Source organism: Thalassophryne amazonica, chromosome 18 (assembly GCF_902500255.1).
Source record: "Thalassophryne amazonica chromosome 18, fThaAma1.1, whole genome shotgun sequence".
In the NCBI taxonomy this organism is placed as follows: Eukaryota; Metazoa; Chordata; class Actinopteri; order Batrachoidiformes; family Batrachoididae; genus Thalassophryne; species Thalassophryne amazonica.
In genome coordinates this window covers 12,018,979-12,043,263 of record NC_047120.1, presented here as the reverse complement: position 1 = coordinate 12,043,263, position 24,285 = coordinate 12,018,979, and the positions used below count along the sequence as shown (strand labels likewise).

Sequence of the window (24,285 nt, the reverse complement as noted above, 5' to 3'; positions counted from 1 at the left end):
GTGTTGGGGGACATTGCAACAACGTTGCAGCAATGTTGTCACAACCTCCTGAGAACGTTCTAGGTTGGTGGTTTGGCAACGTTCTTGGCAACATCCCAGGAACGTTCTGGAGAGTCTACAAATGAATGTTCCTACAACGTTGTGATGCAACGTTACTGCCACTTTGATGTAACGTTCAGGCAACGTTCCATTGTTAGCTGGGTAGAAGATGGATGGATGTTTTCTTTTTTGTGAACCCTCATGATCAAATGGTCTGGCCCTTAATTTGATTAGAATGGTGTGCCTTTATGTTACATGTTTTTTCTTTGTGAAAGAAATCTTAATATTTTCGCATGCCTCGCTCTGTTACTCTCTTTTTTTTTTTTTAATACGCACCCCCCGCAGTGCTACAATACTTTTGGAGTACCCCCCCAACCCGATTGTTAGTGACCCAGTCTAAACAATAAACATAAGGCAAAACGGATCTCTTTTGTACTTACGGGAGCAACCGACTGTGAAGAGTCGGGATCAATGGTTTCACCGCCTACAATTCTTCTCTTTCGTCGATTGCATCTTGTTTGTCTCGGAAGAGAGATATCGGGATTAATCCCATGTTGTCTGTAACGTTGTAGAAGCAGGTCAACCCAAATATGGCCGTCGGGTTGTTGTTGTTCGTCTTCGTCGTCGTCTTTGTGTTTAAAGGCGGTTGGCAACCACCTACGGAGCATTACCGCCACCAACTGGACTGCAGTGTTGGTCAGGAGGGCCGTCTGGTTATGTCGCATGCGTACAACAGAACAGTGCCCGCAATGATTCAAAATAAATACATTTTTTTAAAATAAATAAACCTAAAATTTAAAATAGAATTAACCTTTCAGTTTTCTTTATAAAAACATCTGAAACTTAGATCAGTGTGAACAAATAAACGCGTGTAAGTCATGAATCTGTCTCCAGGTCATAGGTCGTTATATCCCATGATGCCACGCGCCCAGAGGATGCGCTATTTCAAAACGAGGCTGTTTTTGGAAAAGGACTTATTTTCGTCTGTTCCTTTTATTTCGCATTTACGCTTGTATTATGGTGAAATACGGCCTTTTTGAATTCTTTGAGGAAGATGCCGTTGAAGTAGACGAAGTGGATTGTTGGCCACGAAGAGATTGTAAAACAGAGGTATGTATTATGTTACGTTGTTAAAAAGCTTTTAAACAGCGATCACCTTGGACATCACACAAGAAGCGAGAATGAAGTTCTGAGTGCATGCGTGGGCTCATGAGTAGGACAAACTCAGCTCAGGATAAAAGCGACATGCTGCACCGCCGCCGTTCAACTCCGCAAAGTGGTTCGGTTCCTCCGCCCCCCCAGCCGAGCACCGACGCTGCTCTTTCACCATGTTTCCGCAACGACACCGAGCAGTCGGGCATGGCTTCAGGAACGAGAGAATATATATATATATACACACGAGGTCTGTCCATAAAGTATCGTACCTTTTTATTTTATTTTTTTTAAACTATATGGATTTGATTCATATGTTTTCATGTCAGACAAGCTTGAACCCTTGTGCGCATGCGTGAGTTTTTCCACGCCTGTTGGTGACGTCATTCGCCTGTGAGCACCGCCTTGTGGAAGGAGTGGTCCCACCCTGTCGTCGGATTTTCATTGTCTGGAAATGGCGGAATGATTTGGGTTTTTTTGTTTTTTTTTCCATCAGAATTTTTTCAGAAGCTGTTAGAGACTGGCACCTGGAAACTTCGAAAAATGTATCTGGCTTTCGGTGAAAATTTTACGGGCTTCACAGAGAATAAGGTCTGGTAGTACAGCTTTAAGGACCCCTTTAAGGACGCTCAGCGCGCTGCGCTCCAAGCTGCGACGACACGACACAAGCCACCTGACCATTTCTGAGCTGATGGCTCTGTGGATACAAGACCGTCGTGTGCTCTTTCTCTGGTTATCACAAGAGCTGGGCATCAGCCATTTTCCGTCAGATTTCAAATTTAACAAGAGATTTTGTCATGGAAAGCCGCGCGGAGGCTTTGCGCGTCACGACCGATTCGCTTTGGAAGCGAGACAAAGGAACACCTCAGTTTCGGCGTGTCAGAGGACAAGTTTGGACATGTCCAGCTCTCCACAATTTCACTGATACTTACTGGACTGGTAAGCATTGAAAGCTGAGATAGACGTTCAAATTTTCTTAAATCCTCCAAACTGTGACTATCCAGGGTTGGGACCAGGAAGCAGAGTTGTAGTCTTACACACCTCTCTGCAGCTTCTCTCCCCCTGCCATCCCCTCATTACCCCATCCCTGTAGAGACGGTGCCTGCTCTCAGACCACCAATAACCAGCAAAAATCTATTTAAGCATAAAAATTCAAAAAGAAAAAATAATATAGCACCTTCAACTGCACCACAGACTAAAACAGTTAAATGTGGTCTATTAAACATTAGGTCTCTCTCTTCTAAGTCCCTGTTAGTAAATGATATAATAATTGATCAACATATTGATTTATTCTGCCTTACAGAAACCTGGTTACAGCAGGATGAATATGTTAGTTTAAATGAGTCAAGTCACACTAACTGCCAGAATGCTCGTAGCACGGGCCGAGGTGGAGGATTAGCAGCAATCTTCCATTCCAGCTTATTAATTAATCAAAAACCCAGACAGAGCTTTAATTCATTTGAAAGCTTGACTCTTAGTCTTGTCCATCCAAATTGGAAGTCCCAAAAACCAGTTTTGTTTGTTATCTATCGTCCACCTGGTCATTACTGTGAGTTTCTTTGTGAATTTTCAGACCTTTTGTCTGACTTAGTGCTTAGCTCAGATAACACAATTATAGTGGGCGATTTTAACATCCACACAGATGCTGAGAATGACAGCCTCAACACTGCATTTAATCTATTATTAGACTCAATTGGCTTTGCTCAAAATGTAAATGAGTCCACCCACCACTTTAATCATATCTTAGATGTTGTTCTGACTTATGGTATGGAAATTGAAGACTTAACAGTATTCCCTGAAAACTCCTTTCTGTCTGATCATTTCTTAATAACATTTACTCTGATGGACTACCCAGCAGTGGGGAATAAGTTTCATTACACTAGAAGTCTTTCAGAAAGCGCTGTAACTAGGTTTAAGGATATGATTCCTTCTTTATGTTCTCTACTGCCATATACCAACACAGTGCAGAGTAGCTACCTAAACTCTGTAAGTGAGATAGAGTATCTCGTCAATACTTTTACATCCTCATTGAAGACAACTTTGGATGCTGTAGCTCCTCTGAAAAAGAGAGTTTTAAATCAGAAGTGCCTGACTCCGTGGTATAACTCACAAACTCGCAGCTTAAAGCAGATAACCCGTACGTTGGAGAGGAAATGGCGTCTCACTAATTTAGAAGATCTTCACTTAGCCTGGAAAAAGAGTCTGTTGCTCTATAAAAAAAGCCCTCTGTAAAGCTAGGACATCTTACTACTCATCACTAATTGAAGAAAATAAGAACAACCCCAGGTTTCTTTTCAGCACTGTAGCCAGGCTGACAAAGAGTCAGAGCTCTATTGAGCTGAGTATTCATTTAACTTTAACTAGTAATGACTTCATGAATTTCTTTGCTAATAAAATTTTAACTATTAGAGAAAAAATTACTCATAACCATCCCAAAGACGTATCATTATCTTTGGCTGCTTTCAGTGATGCCGGTATTTGGTTAGACTCTTTCTCTCCGATTGTTCTGTCTGAGTTATTTTCATTAGTTACTTCCTCCAAACCATCAACATGTCTATTAGACCCCATTCCTACCAGGCTGCTTAAGGAAGCCCTACCATTAATTAATGCTTCGATCTTAAATATGATGAATCTATTAGTTGTCTATGTACCACAGGCTTTTAAGGTGACAGTAATTAAACCATTACTTAAAAAGCCATCACTTGACCCAGCTATCTTAGCTAATTATAGGCCAATCTCCAACCTTCCTTTTCTCTCAAAAATTCTTGAAAGGGTAGTTGTAAAACAGCTAACTGATCATCTGCAGAGGAATGGTCTATTTGAAGAGTTTCAGTCAGGTTTTAGAATTCATTATAGTACAGAAACAGCATTAGTGAAGGTTACAAATGATCTTCTTATGGCCTCAGACAGTGGACTCATCTCTGTGCTTACTCTGTTAGACCTCAGTGCTGTTTTTTTATACTGTTGACCATAAAATTTTATTACAGAGATTAGAGCATGCCATAGGTATTAAAGGCACTGCGCTGCGGTGGTTTGAATCATATTTATCTAATAGATTACAATTTGTTCATGTAAATGGGGAATCTTCTTCACAGACTAAGGTTAATTATGGAGTTCCACAAGGTTCATACGTTTCCCTTAGGCAGTATTATTAGACGGCATTGCTTAAATTTTCATTGTTACGCAGATGATACCCAGCTTTATCTATCCATGAAGCCAGAGGACACACACCAATTAGCTAAACTGCAGGATTGTCTTACAGACATAAAGACATGGATGACCTCTAATTTCCTGCTTTTAAACTCAGATAAAACTGAAGTTATTGTACTTGGCCCCACAAATCTTAGAAACATGGTGTCTAACCAGATCCTTACTCTGGATGGCATTACCCTGACCTCTAGTAATACTGTGAGAAATCTTGGAGTCATTTTTGATCAGGGTATGTCATTCAATGCGCATATTAAACAAATATGTAGGACTGTTTTTTTGCATTTGCGCAATATCTCTAAAATTAGAAAGGTCTTGTCTCAGAGTGATGCTGAAAAACTAATTCATGCATTTATTTCCTCTAGGCTGGACTATTGTAATTCATTATTATCAGGTTGTCCTAAAAGTTCTCTGAAAAGCCTTCAGTTAATTCAAAATGCTGCAGCTAGAGTGCTAACAGGGACTAGAAGGAGAGAGCATATCTCACCCATATTGGCCTCTCTTCATTGGCTTCCTGTTAATTCTAGAATAGAATTTAAAATTCTTCTTCTTACTTATAAAGTTTTGAATAATCAGGTCCCATCTTATCTTAGGGACCTCAATAGTACCATATCACCCCAATAGAGCGCTTCGCTCTCAGACTGCAGGCTTACTTGTAGTTCCTAGGGTTTGTAAGAGTAGAATGGGAGGCAGAGCCTTCAGCTTTCAGGCTCCTCTCCTGTGGAACCAGCTTCCAATTCAGATCAGGGAGACAGACACCCTCTCTACTTTTAAGATTAGGCTTAAAACTTTCCTTTTTGCTAAAGCTTATAGTTAGGGCTGGATCAGGTGACCCTGAACCATCCCTTAGTTATGCTGCTATAGACTTAGACTGCTGGGGGGTTCCCATGATGCACTGAGTGTTTCTTTCTCTTTTTGCTCTGTATGCACCACTCTGCATTTAATCATTAGTGATCGATCTCTGCTCCCCTCCACAGCATGTCTTTTTCCTGGTTCTCTCCCTCAGCTCCAACGAGTCCCAGCAGAAGACTGCCCCTCCCTGAGCCTGGTTCTGCTGGAGGTTTCTTCCTGTTAAAAGGGAGTTTTTCCTTCCCACTGTTGCCAAGTGATTGCTCACAGGGGGTCGTTTTGACCGTTGGGGTTTTTCCGTAATTATTGTATGGCCTTGCCTTACAATATAAAGCGCCTTGGGGCAACTGTTTGTTGTGATTTGGCGCTATATAAATAAAATTGATTTGATTTGTGCATAAATTGGGTTTTCTTCTGTGTGTGAGTGTGTGTGTTGGGGGTGGGATAGGGAGTGCCTTTTAATTTTATGAATATTTTTGAATTTAATTGCATTTTAAATACAAATTAAATCTGCTTCATAACTTTTGAAATCACAATTCATTACTCAGTTTGCCCAAAATCAACCAAATGAACTGGATTTGTGTAGCGCTTTTCTGTGTGCCACCTCAACTGGCTCCTTTTGATGTGGAGGAGCAGCGGCTCGACTCTGAGCTCCTCCCGAGTGACCGAGCTCCTCACCCTATCTCTAAGGGAGCGCCCAGCCACCCTGTGGAGGAAACTCATCTCGGCCGCTTGTATTCGCTATCTCGTTCTTTCGGTCATGAGCCAAATCTCATGACCATAGGTGAGGATCGGAACGTAGATCAATCGGTAAATCGAGAGCTTTGCCCCCCTACTCAGCTCTCTCTTCACCACGACGGTCCAATACAGCGACCGCATCACTGCAGATGCTGCATCGATCTGTCTGTCGATCTCACGCTCCATCCGTCCCTCACTCGTGAACAAGACCCCGAGATACTTAAACTCCTCCACTTGAGGCAAGGACACTCCACCGACCTGAAGAGGGAAAAGCACCTTTTTCCGGTCGAGAACCATGGCCTCGGATTTGGAGGTGCTGATTTTCATCCCGGACGCTTCACACTCAGCTGCAAACCGCCCCAGTGCACGCTGAAGGTCCTGATTTGACGAAGCCAACAGAACCACATCGTCCGCAAACAGCAGAGATGAGATTCTGTGGTTCCCAAACCAGACCCCCTCTACACCCTGGCTGCGCCTAGAAATTCTGTCCATAAAAATAATGAACAGAACCGGTGACAAAGGGCAGCCCTGGCGGAGGCCAACGTGCCCTGGAAACAGGTTTGACTTACTACCGGCAATGCTAGCCAAGCTCCTGCGGCGATCGTACAGCGACTGGATAGCCCTTAGCAAAGGACGCCGGACCCCGTACTCCCAGAGCACCCCCCACAGGGTGCCCCGAGGGATACGGTCAAACGCCTTCTCCAGATCCACAAAGCACATGTGGACTGGTTGGGCGAACTCCCATGAACGCTCGAGCACCCGATGGAGCTTGTAGAGCTGGTCCAGTGTGACGCGACCAGGACGAAAACCACACTGCTCCTCCTGAATCCGAGGTTCGACTATCAGTCAAATTCTCCTCTCCAGTACTCTGGATTAGACCTTACCGGGGAGGCTGAGGAGTGTGATCCCCCTGTAGTTGGAACACTCCCTCCGGTCCCCCTTCTTAAACAGAGGGACCACCACCCCGGTCTGCCAATCCAGAGTCACTGTCCCCGACCGCCACGCGATGTTGCAGAGGCGTGTCAACCAAGACAGTCCCATAACATCCAGAGACGTAAGGTACTCAGGACGGATTTCATCCACCCCAGGAGCCTTACAACAGTAAGCAGCTTGGTAGAAGACAACAACTGTTATGATTATTTATTAGAAAGTGGAAGAAACACATGATGACTGTCAATCTCCCTTGGTCTGGGATTCCATACAAGATCTCACTTTGTGGGGTAAGGATGATTCTGAAAAAGCTCAGAACTACACAGGAGGACCTGGTCAATGACCTGAAGAGAGCTGGGACCACAGTCACAAAGATTACATTAGTAACACATGATGCTGTCATGGTTTAAAATCCTGAAGGGCAGCAAGGTCCCCTTGCTCAAGCCAGCACATGTCCAGGCCCATTTGAAGTTCACCAGTGACCATCTGGATGATCCAGAGGAGGCATGAGAGAAGGTCATGTTGTCAGATGAGACCAGAATAGAGCTTTCTGGAATCAACTCCATTTACCATGTTTAGAGGATGAGAACAACCCCAAGAAAACCATCCCAACCATGAAGCGTGGGGGTGGAAACATCATACTCTGGGGGTGCTCTTCTTCAAAGGGGACAGGACGACTGCACCATATTGAAGGGAGGAGGATGGGGTCATGTATTGCGAGATTTTGGCAAACAACCTCCTTCCCTCAGTAAGAGCATTGAACATGGGTCATGGATGGGTCTTTCAGCATGACAATGACCTCAAAACACACAGCCAGGGCAACTAAGGAGGGGCTCTGTATGAAGCATTTCAAGGTCCTGGAGTGGTCTGGCCAGTCTCCAGACCTGAAATCAGTAGAAAATCTTTGGAGATTTGGAATCAATTCCATTGCATTATTCAACATTAAAAGATATATGTTATATTTTAACTTTGTACAAATGACAGAATTGACATTAATGGAGTTATTGTATCGATATTAATGTTATTTATAAATCAAAACCATAAGTCAGCACTGCTTTATTTTCCAAGACCTCCGCCTGACCAGAGCATTGTGATTGGTAGAGAGCTGGGTTTTATGGTTGCGCTCAGCTTGCTTTTGTGCTGGAAGCCATGTAATAAACAAGAGCTTCTAACAGGAGGCAAGATGTTCAAAGACAGAAGTGTGGGCTCATTGTTTGGGTTTGTTGTCGCTTTTGATGCTACCAGAAGTGATCGTGGTGTTAAAACTCAAATTCAGTTTATTAGTAGTTGCAAATGTACCAGAGACAATACTGGAATTTATCGATTATCTGTAACTTCCGATACATTTTTGGGTGGTTTATAATTTTATCTTTATCAAAGATAAATCAAATCAAATCAATTTTATTTATATAACGCCAAATCACAACAGTTGCCCCAAGGCGCTTTATATTGTAAGGCAAAAGCCAAACAATAATTACAGAAAAACCCCAACAGTCAAAATGACCCCCTATGAGCATGCACTTGGCGACTAATTGGTGTGTGTCCTCTGGCTTCATGGATAAATAAAGCTGGGTATCATCTGCGTAACAATGAAAATTTAAGCAATGCTTTCTAATAATACTGCCTAAGGGAAGCATGTATAAAGTGAATAAAATTGGTCCTAGCACAGAACCTTGTGGAACTCCATAATTAACCTTAGTCTGTGAAGAAGACTCCCCATTTACATGAACAAATTGTAATCTATTAGATAAATATGATTCAAACCACCGCAGCGTAGTGCCTTTAATACCTATGGCATGCTCTAATCTCTGTAATAAAATTTTATGGTCAACAGTATCAAAAGCAGCACTGAGGTCTAACAGGACAAGCACAGAGATGAGTCCACTGTCTGAGGCCATAAGAAGATCATTTGTAACCTTCACTAATGCTGTTTCTGTACTATGATGAATTCTGAAACCACCTGAAACTCTTCAAATAGACCATTCCTCTGCAGATGATCAGTTAGCTGTTTTACAACTACCCTTTCAAGAATTTTTGAGAGAAAAGGAAGGTTGGAGATTGGCCTATAATTAGCTACTGGTTGTTGGTGGTCTGGGAGCAGGCACCGTCTCTACGGGGATGGGGTAGATAATCAGATAACTTTTCAGTTATCTGATTATCTGTTATGAAGTAAATTTTTGGTTATCTGTGCCCACCACTGCATCTGAAACACTGTAGTACATATGCCAAGCCTGTAAGTGGCTCTGTAATGCTTCCAAAAAAAAAAAAAGGAAAAACAGAGAAGATGTGCTCCAAAACTTGTACCTTTCAGCATTGATGATGCCATCACAAATGTGTAAGGTGCCCATGCCATGGGCACTAACACACCCCCATACCATCACAGATGCTGGCTTTTGAACTTTGCGCTGGTAACAATCTGGATGGTCTTTTTCTTCTTTTGTCCGGAGGACACAACGTCCACGATTTCTAAAAACAATTTGAAATGTGGACTCATCAGACCACAGCACACCTTTCCATTTTGTGTCTGTCCATTTCAAATGAGCTTGGGCCCAGAGAAGGTGGCGGTGTTTTTGGATGTTGTTGATGTATGGTAGAGTTTTAACTTGCACTTGTAGATGTAGCGACAAACTGTGTTAACTGACAGTGGTTTTCTGAAATGTTCCTGAACCCATGTGGTAAGATCCTTTACACAATGATGTTGGTTTTTCATGCAGTGCCGCCTGAAGGATCGAAGGTCACGGGCATTCAGTGTTGGTTTTCAGCCTTGCTGCTTATGTGTAGAAAGTTGATTATATTATTTGAAACTGCTGGCTAAGGCTAAGCGTAAATTTGGTAAGATTGTAATTCACGTCGGTAGTAATGACACCCGGTTACGCCAATCGGAGGTCACTAAAATTAACATTGAATCAGTGTGTAACTTTGCAAAAACAATGTCGGACTCTGTAGTTTTCTCTGGGCCCCTCCCCAATCAGACCGGGAGTGACATGTTTAGCCACATGTTCTCCTTGAATTGCTGGCTGTCTGAGTGGTGTCCAAAAAATGAGGTGGGCTTCATAGATAATTGGCAAAGCTTCTGGGGAAAACCTCGTCTTGTTAGGAGAGACGGCATCCATCCCACTTTGGATGGAGCAGCTCTCATTTCTAGAAATCTGGCCAATTTTCTTAAATCCTCCAAACCGTGACTATCCAGGGTTGGGACCAGGAAGCAGAGTTGTAGTCTTACACACCTCTCTGCAGCTTCTCTCCCCCTGCCATTCCCTCATTACCCCATCCCCGTAGAGACAGTGCCTGCTCCCAGACTACCAATAACCAGCAAAAATCTATTTAAGCATAAAAATTCAAAAAGAAAAAATAATATAGCACCTTCAACTGCACCACAGACTAAAACAGTTAAATGTGGTCTATTAAACATTAGGTCTCTCTCTTCTAAGTCCCTGTTGGTAAATGATATAATAATTGATCAACATATTGATTTATTCTGCCTTACAGCAACCTGGTTACAGCAGGATGAATATGTTAGTTTAAATGAGTCAACACCCCCGAGTTACACTAACTGTCAGAATGCTCGTAGCACGGGCCGGGGCGGAGGATTAGCAGCAATCTTCCATTCCAGCTTATTAATTAATCAAAAACCCAGACAGAGCTTTAATTCATTTGAAAGCTTGACTCTTAGTCTTGTCCATCCAAATTGGAAGTCCCAAAAACCAGTTTTATTTGTTATTATCTATCGTCCACCTGGTCGTTACTGTGAGTTTCTCTGTGAATTTTCAGACCTTTTGTCTGACTTAGTGCTTAGCTCAGATAAGATAATTATAGTGGGCGATTTTAACATCCACACAGATGCTGAGAATGACAGCCTCAACACTGCATTTAATCTATTATTAGACTCTATTGGCTTTGCTCAAAAAGTAAATGAGTCCACCCACCACTTTAATCATATCTTAGATCTTGTTCTGACTTATGGTATGGAAATAGAAGACTTAACAGTATTCCCTGAAAACTCCCTTCTGTCTGATCATTTTTTAAAAACATTTACATTTACTCTGATGGACTACCCAGCAGTAGGGAATAAGTTTCATTACACTAGAAGTCTTTCAGAAAGCGCTGTAACTAGGTTTAAGGATATGATTCCTTCTTTATGTTCTCTAATGCTATATACCAATACAGTGCAGAGTAGCTACCTAAACTCTGTAAGTGAGATAGAGTATCTCGTCAATAGTTTTACATCCTCATTGAAGACAACTTTGGATGCTGTAGCTCCTCTAAAAAAGAGAGCTTTAAATCAGAAGTGCCTGACTCCGTGGTAAAACTCACAAACTCGTAGCTTAAAGCAGATAACCCGTAAGTTGGAGAGGAAATGGCGTCTCACTAATTTAGAAGATCTTCACTTAGCCTGGAAAAAGAGTCTGTTGCTCTATAAAAAAAGCCCTCTGTAAAGCTAGGACATCTTTCTACTCATCACTAATTGAAGAAAATAAGAACAACCCCAGGTTTCTTTTCAGCACTGTAGCCAGGCTGACAAAGAGTCAGAGCTCTATTGAGCTGAGTATTCCATTAACTTTAACTAGTAATGACTTCATGACTTTCTTTGCTAACAAAAGTTTAACTATTAGAGAAAAAATTACTCATAACCATCCCAAAGACGTATCGTTATCTTTGGCTGCTTTCAGTGATGCCGGTATTTGGTTAGACTCTTTCTCTCCGATTGTTCTGTCTGAGTTATTTTCATTAGTTACTTCATCCAAACCATCAACATGTTTATTAGACCCCATTCCTACCAGGCTGCTCAAGGAAGCCCTACCATTATTTAATGCTTCGATCTTAAATATGATCAATCTATCTTTGTTAGTTGGCTATGTACCACAGGCTTTTAAGGTGGCAGTAATTAAACCATTACTTAAAAAGCCATCACTTGACCCAGCTATCTTAGCTAATTATAGGCCAATCTCCAACCTTCCTTTTCTCTCAAAAATTCTTGAAAGGGTAGTTGTAAAACAGCTAACTGATCATCTGCAGAGGAATGGTCTATTTGAAGAGTTTCAGTCAGGTTTTAGAATTCATCATAGTACAGAAACAGCATTAGTGAAGGTTACAAATGATCTTCTTATGGCCTCGGACAGTGGACTCATCTCTGTGCTTGTTCTGTTAGACCTCAGTGCTGCTTTTGATACTGTTGACCATAAAATTTTATTACAGAGATTAGAGCATGCCATAGGTATTAAAGGCACTGCGCTGCGGTGGTTTGAATCATATTTGTCTAATAGATTACAATTTGTTCATGTAAATGGGGAATCTTCTTCACAGACTAAAGTTAATTATGGAGTTCCACAAGGTTCTGTGCTAGGACCAATCTTATTCACTTTATACATGCTTCCCTTAGGCAGTATTATTAGACAGTATTGCTTAAATTTTCATTGTTACGCAGATGATACCCAGCTTTATCTATCCATGAAGCCAGAGGACACACACCAATTAGCTAAACTGCAGGATTGTCTTACAGACATAAAGACATGGATGACCTCTAATTTCCTGCTTTTAAACTCAGATAAAACTGAAGTTATTGTACTTGGCCCCACAAATCTTAGAAACATGGTGTCTAACCAGATCCTTACTCTGGATGGCATTACCCTGACCTCTAGTAATACTGTGAGAAATCTTGGAGTCATTTTTGATCAGGATATGTCATTCAAAGCGCATATTAAACAAATATGTAGGACTGCTTTTTTGCATTTACGCAATATCTCTAAAATCAGAAAGGTCTTGTCTCAGAGTGATGCTGAAAAATTAATTCATGCATTTATTTCCTCTAGGCTGGACTATTGTAATTCATTATTATCAGGTTGTCCTAAAAGTTCCCTAAAAAGCCTTCAGTTAATTCAAAATGCTGCAGCTAGAGTACTGACGGGGACTAGAAGGAGAGAGCATATCTCACCCATATTGGCCTCTCTTCATTGGCTTCCTGTTAATTCTAGAATATAATTTAAAATTGTTCTTCTTACTTATAAGGTTTTGAATAATCAGGTCCCATCTTATCTTAGGGACCTCGTAGTACCATATCACCCCAATAGAGCGCTTCGCTCTCAGACTGCAGGCTTACTTGTAGTTCCTAGGGTTTGTAAGAGTAGAATGGGAGGCAGAGCCTTCAGCTTTCAGGCTCCTCTCCTGTGGAACCAGCTCCCAATTCAGATCAGGGAGACAGACACCCTCTCTACTTTTAAGATTAGGCTTAAAACTTTCCTTTTTGCTAAAGCTTATAGTTAGGGCTGGATCGGGTGACCCTGAACCATCCCTTAGTTATGCTGCTATAGACGTAGACTGCTGGGGGGTTCCCATGATGCACTGTTTCTTTCTCTTTTTGCTCTGTATGCACCACTCTGCATTTAATCATTAGTGATCGATCTCTGCTCCCCTCCACAGCATGTCTTTTTCCTGGTTCTCTCCCTCAGCCCCAACCAGTCCCAGCAGAAGACTGCCCCTCCCTGAGCCTGGTTCTGCTGGAGGTTTCTTCCTGTTAAAAGGGAGTTTTTCCTTCCCACTGTAGCCAAGTGCTTGCTCACAGGGGGTCGTTTTGACCGTTGGGGTTTTACATAATTATTGTATGGCCTTGCCTTACAATATAAAGCGCCTTGGGGCAACTGTTTGTTGTGATTTGGCGCTATATAAAAAAATTGATTGATTGATATTATGGACTGTAGATGATGGAATCCCTAAATTCCTTGCAATTGAAAATTGGGAAACATTGTTCTTAAAATGTTGGACATTTTTTCACACAGTTGTTCACAAAGTGGTGATCCTTGCCCCATCTTTGCTTGTGAATGGCTGAGCCTTTTGGGGATGCTCCTTTTATACTCAATCACCCTATCACCTTTAATTGCATAAAGCGGATGCTCCTTTTATACTCAATCACCCTATCACCTTTAATTGCATAAAGCCATAAATTCATTTTAAAAAAATCTGCTCAAAAGTCCTTTTGATGTATCAAATTAATCTCATAGATGGAAATGATGACTTTTTGTGTTGTTTATTGTTTATTTATTTGGATCCCCATTAGCTGCAGCAGAGCAGAGCTGCAGCTACTCTTCCTCGGGTCCACACAAGACAACAAATACAATATTCAATAATCAAAAATCAGAATGCATTCAAAAATATAAAAAATATAAAATAAAAAAGGAAAAAATGAAACAAAACCAATCAAATTAATCATCACATCTGGTCAGTCCATATACACAAAAAGACTTGTCTATAAATGAGCAAAAATTAAACCCAGATTGCTCGCTATGTCGACAGATGCTGCTTTAGAAGTTCCTTAAAATAGAAAATCTATTATCAAAGATTTTAGTGCTTACCTGTTAAATGTTTTGTAGCAGATATACAGTTCTATTCTCTGCAAATAGAGAAGAGCTGGTTTCAGAAGAAACCGCTCTAGCCTCTGCAATCAGAGGTGAACTAGTCACAAGATCATTTTTCTTGAGAAGATACTAACTTGCTGGCAATATCACCCAGGTTATCCAGGTGCGTACACTTTTAACGTATGGTTAAAAATTTAAACAAACTAATTTCAGACATGTTATTTAAATTAATGTCACTTCTGAAGTTTTATAAAGTGAAAATATCAGCTATATGTTTTAGTTTTAAAGTATTGCACTAATTGTGAAGGTTTTAGTGTGGATGCCTCGGCAGTGCTAGTACATTATGGGTAAAAGTTCACGACAGGAGAAATACATTTGAGACGCTCTGATCAGGCTCCACACGGACAACAGCCTTAAAGTCTTTGTATATTTTGCCTAAAACTCTCGTGAATATATTCTCTGGGTTTATTGATGTTGTTACTGTGTTTTATGTAAAAATGTCAGAAGAAGCTTAGGTTGCTTCTCCATTATTTTCAATTGCAGTTACAGTTTCCAGGTCCCGAGCATTCAGGGCACCCTGAGGTCAGTCCAGTACCCTGGGGTGCTGAGCCGTCATCCATTGAAGGTCTCGTCAGTACCTGAGACAGAGAGAAAAAGAGCAGAATCAGTCATCCAAAAATAACTGCAACTAAGGTTTTAGACGGTGGTGGGTACAGCCAACCAAAAAGTTAGCTTCGATAACCACTAATCCGCTAACTGAAAAGTTAACTTTTATCACGATAAACTGATAAAAAAAAATTAGTGGAAGCTACAGCTAACCAATTACCGATAACTTTTAGTATTGACTCCGGTACATTGTCATCATTGACTCAGGGTCCAGTCCCACTGGGGAGAGGATTAATTGCGCATGAATTGAGTATACAAATTACGGGCGTTCGTTGTTGTCCGCAACAAAAATGGCCAAAAATGACAAATGTCCCAGTACAAATTATGGATATATTAATAATATAGAGCGAATATATGATGAACAATCACAGTTGTATAATGCATGTAGTGAGGAAACAGATCTGACGCATTGCGATTATCACAGCAGTATTACGGGTATATTATGAATGCATTGCGCACGTGTTGCACGGCATCTGCATTGCGGTCATAAAAGAAGCACACTCGGGCCTTTCAGCATCACTATTCACACCAACAATACAGGCTCTGGAGCACTTGATTGGAGTAAAGAAGCAGTGAACAGGGCGAGTGAAAATACTGTAACAGCTGCACACAAGAAGGAAAAACACGCAACTGTTTTATTAACCCTTGACCTTTGACCTTGACCTTTATTAAGCCTCTCAAATCTCATTGCAATGCAAATTACAATGACAATTAAGGTGATTTTGACTCTGACAATGTAAACAAGTCAAATAAATACCTTTTTAGATGGCTCAAAATGCTTTCTGCAGCTTGTTAGCTGTTCACGCGCACATGCACGCTGTGATTCAGAAGGTGATTAGAGCTGTTTTCAACAGCCAATTTGCAGAATAAAATGATTAATCCGCCACAAAATAATTATTTTATATAGGCAGCATCCAGTGCAGAGCACGTGGCAGCCGGTAGAACAAAGAACGGCGTCCAGCTGTGAACACAGCGCATCTGATTTGCATCCGCTGCAAATCAGATGTAAAGCAGACGTAATAAAAATGCTTTATTTGTGGCCAATCTGTATGCAGTCGCTACAACTTATTTTAGTTCATGATGTGGACATGATGGGCACCCAAAATATCCGTTTTACACACTGTCCCAGTCCGCTGCCAAACCGCAAATCCCTGTCAGTTGCGGATATCAGCAGATGACCGCGAATACACAGCGCATAGATTGAGTATGTATTGTTTATGTATTGAGTATGTATGGAGTATGTAAGGCGGATGTCATCCGCAGCCAAAATTTTGTGCAGCTCAAAAATCCTGGTAAACGTGCCTCTGCGGATAATTGCGGATGTGTGCGGGTGTCAGCCGACTCATACAAGCATGTTTCACGCATATTGTGGATGTTAAGCGAATATGAGCCAATTTTGTGCGCAATCCATACGCAAATCTTCCTAAACGCCAGTGGGACTGGGGCCTAATGTAAGATGGCGAACCTACTAGTTTATTCAGAGAATCTGGAGAACTTTCTACACATAAGTGGCAAGGCCGAAAACCAACACTGAATGCCTGTGATGTTCGATCCCTCGGGCGGCACTGCATTAAAAACAGACATCATTGTGTAAAGGATCTTACCGCGTGGGCTCAGGAACACTTCAGAAAACCATTGTCAGTTAACACAATTCGTCACTACATCTACAAGTGCAAGTTAAAACTCTACCATGCAAAGTGAAAGCCATACGTACATCAACAACATCCAGAAATGCTGCCGTCTTCTCTGGGCCCAAGCCCATTTAAAATGGACTGAGGCAAAGTGGAAAAGTGTGCTGTGGTCTGATGACTCCACATTTCAAATTGTTTTTGGAAATCCTGGACGGCATGTCCTCTGGACCAAAGAGGAAAAAGACCATCCAGACTGTTACCAGCGCAAAGTTCAAAAGCCAGCATCTGTGATGGTATGGGGGTGTGTTAGTGCCCATGGCATGAGCAACTTACACATCTGTGATGGCACCATCAATGCTGAAAGGTACATCCAGGTTTTGGAGCAACACATGCTGCCATCCAAGCAACGTCTTTTTCAGGGATGTCCCTGCTTATTTCAGCAAGACAATGCCAAGCCACATTCTGCACGTTACAACAGTGTGGCTTCATAGTAAAAGAGTGCGGGTACTAGACTGGCCTGCCTGCAGTCCAGACCTGTCACCCATTGAAAATGTGTGGCACATTATGAAGCACAAAATACGACAACAGAGACCCCGGACTGTTGAACAACTGAAGTTGTACATCAAACAAGAATGGGAAAGAATTCCACCTACAAAGCTTCAACAATTAGTGTCCTCAGTTCCCAAACGCTTATTGAGTGTTGTTAGAATGAAAGGTGATGTAACACAGTGGTAAACATACCACTGTCCCATCTTTTTTTGAAACGTGTTGCAGGCATCCATTTCAAAATGAGCAAATATTTGCACAAAAACAATAAAGTTTATCAGTTTGAACATTAAATATCTTGTCTTTGTGGTGTATTCAATTGAATATAGATTGAAGAGGATTTGCAAATCACTGTATTCTGTTTTTATTTACATTTTACACAACTTCATTGGAATCGGGGTTGTATTTTCTGTTACATGCCTGTGTGCATGTAACAGAAAATACAGTAAAACAAAATTTGAAATACAGTAAGACACACAAAATCTATTAAAGCCATTATTTTCAAATATTTTGGCAGTAAACAAAAATACTCTCTATACTCAATACAGAACACAAATGAAACTATACTACAAGGAATAGTATACTACATTGGAGTACTGTAACAAAAATGTTTGAATACATAGGTAGTCAATACTCAGTCCATTCTGTCCTGGTGAAGGCCACAGATTTTCTTCCACATCACAATGAATATTTTCTTTTGCGATGCACCAGAGGAAACACCTGTTTGAATGCCATTTCCACCTGTGACAGTCTTCAGCACTGATATCCTGGACAGCAGCTCTCATCGCATCCAACAAAGGCACCCAGTCATAAGTTCTGTGTGTGTGTGTGTGTGTGTTTTCATGGAACCACCTTTTTTCATTAGTATCACAGCCAAATGAATTGCCTTCAGTTTATCTCTTTCTCCCTCGTGCACACCCACATACACAAACAGAACTGATGATGATGATGTAGACAAATACTCAAAAGTATATTTGTACTTGACTTTGTTAAATAGTACATAGAAAATAATGCTTTGTTAATTTTATTATTTCATTCTTTTTTTTCCTCCAAAAAAACTGGTGACAATACTGTGAAAAGTACCACCAGGGTGATGAGCATTATTATGAAGAATATTAGTACCATTAAAGTCTGAACAATACCCATTTCCAAGTGCGCACACACACACACACACAGACACACAAAAAAACACTTTAATATTTTAGCACGCAAATCAGTCAACGCTTAGAATTTTGTCATGTTGATGGAGGACCAGACACTGTGGAAGGGAAACACAACCCAGAAAATTCAGTCATCTTTCCAGTAATAAATTGTCAACGTTTTGGTCCTGTGTGGACGGACAGTCAACCCAACTGACCGTCAGTGGGATCAGCAGGACCAACAAGAAGACCATGAAAACCAGTTTGAGTGTTCAGACCAACGATGCAGGTTGATGTGAACTTGAAGCTGTTTGTGTTCAGACATCATGTGAGTAAACTGTTTCTGATTGGTCCACAGAGTGAAGCAGCAGAGCTCAGAGGTTCTCAGGGTTCCATCTGCTCAGCAGCATCAAAGACGCCTGAACCACACATTTACGGTCTGTTGACGTCCATCTTATGTCCTCAATGGACAGTTTGTTCATAATGTCTCCATGCTGCAGCAACAAACACTTTGATGATGTTTATTCTCATATATATTTTCATCAGTGCATCATTTATGGATTCAACAACACTGACAGACTGACTGTTGTTGTTGTTATTATTATTATTATTGTTTAAAGTGAGATTTTTTAAAATGATTTTTATATAAATTCAGAAAAATGAGGATCTCAAGAGTTTAACTTTTCAGTCTGTTTGTAAATTGAACTGGATTTTCTGAACAAAATCCATGTTCTGCTGCAGAACATTGAGGAGAACATGGAGATGTTTATGAAAAATGAGCTGAAGATGGTCCAGAAGTTTCTCCTGACAAATGATGCAGAATACTTGGAGAGTCAGAATGAGGATGAGGAGCAGAGGAACATCAGAATGGTTTTCCTGGACCTCACAGTGGCCTTCATGAGGGCAATGAATTATGAGGAGCTGGCTGACTCTCTGCAGAGCAGTGAGAGAACTTCTGTCCACATTTAACACAGACGCTAAATGACACAATGTTTGTCCATGTGAAATATATTCATGTGTGAATTCTGTCAGGGAAACAGGAAGTGATGTCATCATTCAGTAACTGATCTGTGCTATTTGTTCTTTCAGGAACTCGTGCTGGAGTTTGTCGTGGTACATTCAAATCTAAGTTAAAGCAGAAGTTTGAGCGTGTGTTTGAGAGGATCTCTAAAGCAGGAAAGACGACTCTTCTGAAGGAGATCTACACAGAGCTCTACATCACAGACGACGAGGCTTCAGAGGTCAACCAGGAACATGAGGTCAGACAGATTGAAGCAGCATCCAGGAAAACGGACACACCACAAAGAACCATCACATGTGAAGACATCTTTAAAGCCTCAGCTGACACTCAGCCACCAATCAGAACAGTGCTAACAAAGGGTGTGGCCGGCATCGGACTCTGGACTGGGCTGAAGGACAAACCAACCAGGACTTCCACTTCATATTTCCATTCACTTTCAGAGAGTTGAATGTGCTGAAAGAGAAGAAGTTCATCTTGGTGGAACTTGTTCATCACTTCTTTCCTGAAACCAAAGAAGCAGGAATCTGCAGCTTCCAGCACTTCCAGGTCTTGATCATCTTGGATGGTCTGGATGAGTGTTGCCTCCCTCTGGACTTCCACAGCAATCACATCCTGACTGATGTCACAGAGTCGAGCTCAGTGGATGTTCGGCTGACAAACCTCATCAGGAGGAACCTGTTTCCCTCTGCTCGCCTCTGGATCACCACACGACCTGCAGCAGCCAATCAGATCCCTCCTGAGTGTGTGGACATGGTGACAGAGGTCAGAGGCTTCACTGACCCTCAGAAGGAGGAGTACTTCAGGAAGAGATTCAGAGATGAGGAGCAGTCCAGAAGAATAATCTCCCACATGAAGACATCACGAAGCCTCCACATCATGTGTCACATCCCAGTCTTCTGCTGGATCACTGCGACAGTTCTGGAGGACGTGTTGGACACCAGAGACACACCAGAGCTGCCAGAGACCCTGACTGAGATGTACATCTACTTCCTGGGGGTTCAGTCCAGAGTGAAGAAGGTCAAGTATGATGGAGGAGCTGAGACAGATCCAATGTGGAATCCAGAGAACAGGGAGATGATTGTGTCTCTGGGAAAACTGGCTTTTGAGCAGCTGCAGAAAGGGAACCTGATCTTCTATGAAGAGGACCTGACAGAGTGTGGCATCGATATCAGAGCAGCCTCAGTGTACTCAGGAGTCTTCACACAGATCTTTAAAGAGGAGAGAGGACTCTACCAGGACAAGGTCTTCTGCTTCGTCCATCTGAGTCTTCAGGAGTTTCTGGCTGCTCTTTATGTCCATCTGACCTTCACCCAGTCTGGAGTCAATCTGCTGTCCAAAAAACAAACATCATCCAGAAAAATTCAAATAATTAAACAAAAACCTAAACTAACATGTCTCCATCACAGTGCTGTGGACGAGGCCTTACAGAGTCCAAATGGACACCTGGACTTGTTCCTGCGCTTCCTTCTGGGTCTTCCCCTGCAAACCAATCAGACTCTCCTACGAGGCCTGATGACACAGACAGACAGAATCTCGGAGACCAATCAGGAAACAGTCGAGTACATCAAGAAGAAGCTCAATGAGAATCTGTCTGCAGAGAGAAACATCAATTTGATCCACTGTCTGAATGAACTGAAGGATCATTCTCTGCTGGATCAGATCCAACAGCTCCAGAACTCTGGACGTCTATCTGAACGTGGCCTGTCTGGTTCTTATTTATCAGCTCTGGCCTTCATCTTACTGTCCTCAGATCAACATCTGGACGTGTTTGACCTGAAAAAATATGAACCATCACATGAAGCTCTTCTGCTGCTGCTGCCAGTGATCAAAGAATCTACAAAAGTTTTGTAAGTACAGAGACACTTTGACATTTGAACTCTGGGTGTAACAGATCACAGAACTCACAGATCAGATCAAGACTTAAAGTCACAGTTCTGATCAAGATTTCAAGTCGTTCAGATCATTTTCATATCACAAAAAAAAAGTTTATGGGGAGACAAAAATAACTGAGTTCTAACTGAAAAAACAATGAAAACAAAACAATTTGTAAAGAAGAATTTGAAAGTGTTTGTTCCATTAAATTACAACATGAACAGTGATGGTGAATAAAAATCACTTTTGACAACATCATAAAAAACAGACCGGAGTTTATAACTTCAAATTCTTTTTCAACATGAGGACATCTCCATCATCTGGTTAGAAGGTAAAAATCAGAATAATAACTTTATTCCTGGTGCTCTTTCAGGATAAACACTGCTCAGCAATAGCCGGGAACAGTTTTTTTGTTGTTGTTTTTGGGGGGTTTTTTTTGCTGATGACGTCACGGCTCACACTCACTGATCGGAACCATCTCAGTGAGATCAGCGCTCTCATTCTGAGCTGACCCAAATCTTACATTAAAAAACAAAAACATATCAAAAAGGTAACTAACACTGTAAAGTTCAATCTATCTAATTTTAAACAGATAAGACTGTTTATTACAATAGATGCGGACAAATCTTACTTACACTGCGTTACACTCTTCAGAGGAACTATATTAACAGGAAAAGTAACAATGAAATTAACACCAGATCCTCTGCTACGGGTGATTGCGAGATCAAATTTAGAAAAACTGCCTTTGCTCAAAATGTACTTTCTATTAGGGGCAGTAGCACATGGAATACTCTGCCAACAACAATCAGGTTCAGCCCCACATTTGCTTTATTCAAGCCACAGCTTAAAACATGGCTGAAAGATAACCAAACCTGTAATCATTACAAGTTAAAGACATGCAAAAACAATATACTTTCATATACATGTGCACAACAACACATAGGTAAGCTTATGCACACCAGCACTTTAAAGAGATACTGCAGTTGTATCTAGCACTTTACTATCGTGACAAAGCACTTTAATTCAGCATTGTATAATAAAACTGACTGTACCTGTACATCAGTGGTGTAGTCTACATTTTTGAAGTGGGTAGACTGTGTTTTTTGCCCGTCATCAACCCCGTGCGTATGCGCCTCCGGTTATTAACATTTTTAACACCATAACAACAAATACTTTCCAGCTGATCATTTATATTCTATATTTGCCACTATAAATGTGAGAAATGTGTCAGAATGTGAGTAAGTAATTTGCACCAATTGCAAAATACAGTATACAACAGTAAATCTAAAAGAGTGATTAAAAAAATACAAAGATCAAATACATTTATTTTTTTGGCATCTGAAAACCTAATTTAACAAAGAAATTTAATCAGGTCATAAACCAGGAATAAACAATGTTTAAATCCAGCCAAAAGTATCATATGCAAGCTACTGTGTATTGTTTAACAGTAAATAAGACAACTTTAAGTCACAGTCACTCAAAAAAAAGTGACTGTGACTCCTTGTTATTAAAAAAGAAAAGTTCTTTTAACAATAATAAGGAGCAGATTATTACCTCCCAACTAAATATATTGCAAGAGTTCACTTTTCCTCCCTCTATTTAGTACGGGATATGAGCCTGTACTGCCAAATTCAGCAGCTGCAAGATTCACCCTTCATATTATCCGCATGCCCCCACGTTGTTTGTGTACAGTTTAGACGCATAAACAAAACAGAACACACCGGTCTACATGAGCATGCACCGGCTGCAGAGCCTCACACCTCCTATATACCACAATCTCTGTTGAAGTTGACAGTCCATCATCAGGTCCAGATGGGGGAGTGGAACCTGTAGGCTTTGTGGTCCATAAGGAAACCTACCCAGTATAAACAAGCTAGTATTAGTATACGTTAAGTTCCATTAAAACAGCAGCTAGGCTGAAGGACAGACGCTAGCTCCCAGAAAATTCACATACAACAATGAAAATATGGTAGATCCTGTTGTGAAAGTGTAGGAACACGGACCCACAACAGGGGGCGCAAATGAACGGACAATGGAGAAGGTAAATAACAAGTTTTACTGTTGTGAAACGAGCACAACCAATACAACAATCAACAATTTGGGATTAAGCCGAATTCTGCTGGTGTCGTGTGGGCAGGCTCGAAGGTAGGAGACGTCCGTCCGAGTCGAACCGGAACCACCCAGATCTCCTCTGCCACCGAACCCTGGAAATACTGGAACCGCCAAGTCCCGAAGTCCCAGGTGGCCACTGCCTCCGCTCGTCGGATCCGGTACTGCTGGCAAGAGAGAGCAACAAACACACAGGTGTGGATGCGGCTGCACCCAGTAACACGGAGAGGGAAGAAGCCGCCTCCACCTCTCGTCACGTTAAAACAGGAAGGTGAGTACTTATCCAAGCAATTGGCTTTCGGTAGTCAGCTGTCCTGAAAGGTTTAACACGTATTATCAAATATACAGAATATGCTGCAGAGTAGTTTACCTCTATCTCAAGGCGATATCTCGGCACTGAGGTGGAGACGCCGTCCTCCTGATATACCTCGGTGCTGAGTAGAACAGCTGTGTCTGGTGATGGGTGACAGCTGTCACCCAGGCTACTCCCATGATGCGGCAGCGCCCTCTGGTGCCTGGAGCCCGCACTCCAGGCAGGGCGCCCTCTGTTGGTGGTGGGCCAGCAGTACCACCTCTTCAGCGGCCCACACAACAGGACCCCCCCCTCAACGGGCGCCTCCTGGCGCACGACCGGGCTTGTCCGGATGGCGTCGGTAGAAGTCGGCCAGGAGGGCCGGGTCCAGGATGAAGCCCTTCTTCACCCAGGAGCGCTCCTCGGGGCCGTACCCCTCCCAGTCCACCAGATACTGAAAACCCCGGCCCATCCGACGGACGTCAAGGAGCCGGCGGACAGTCCAAGCCGGTGCTCCGTCGATGATCCGGGCAGGAGGCGGCGCCGGACCCGGGGTGCAGAGGGGTGAGGTGTGAAGAGGCTTGATCCGGGAAACGTGGAAGACTGGATGGATCCGCAGTGAGGCCGGAAGCTGGAGCCTCACTGCGGCGGGGTTGATGACCTTGAGGATCTTATAAGGTCCGATGTACCGTTCTTGCAGTTTTGGAGAATCAACCTGTAGGGGAATGTCCTTCGTGGACAACCA

At 42.0% G+C, this 24,285-nt stretch overlaps 1 protein-coding gene across 1 annotated transcript; it reads left to right on the top strand.

Moving 5' to 3' along the window:
• The first annotated feature begins 19,001 nt into the window (after positions 1 to 19,001).
• Positions 19,002 to 21,133, top strand: LOC117530299 (protein NLRC3-like). Its single transcript, XM_034193190.1, is given in 3 exon segments — positions 19,002 to 19,189; positions 19,336 to 19,641; positions 19,644 to 21,133. Coding segments are annotated over 3 exon segments (1,968 nt in total). The 5' UTR covers position 19,002; the 3' UTR covers positions 21,119 to 21,133.
• The last annotated feature ends 3,152 nt before the right edge of the window (positions 21,134 to 24,285 follow it).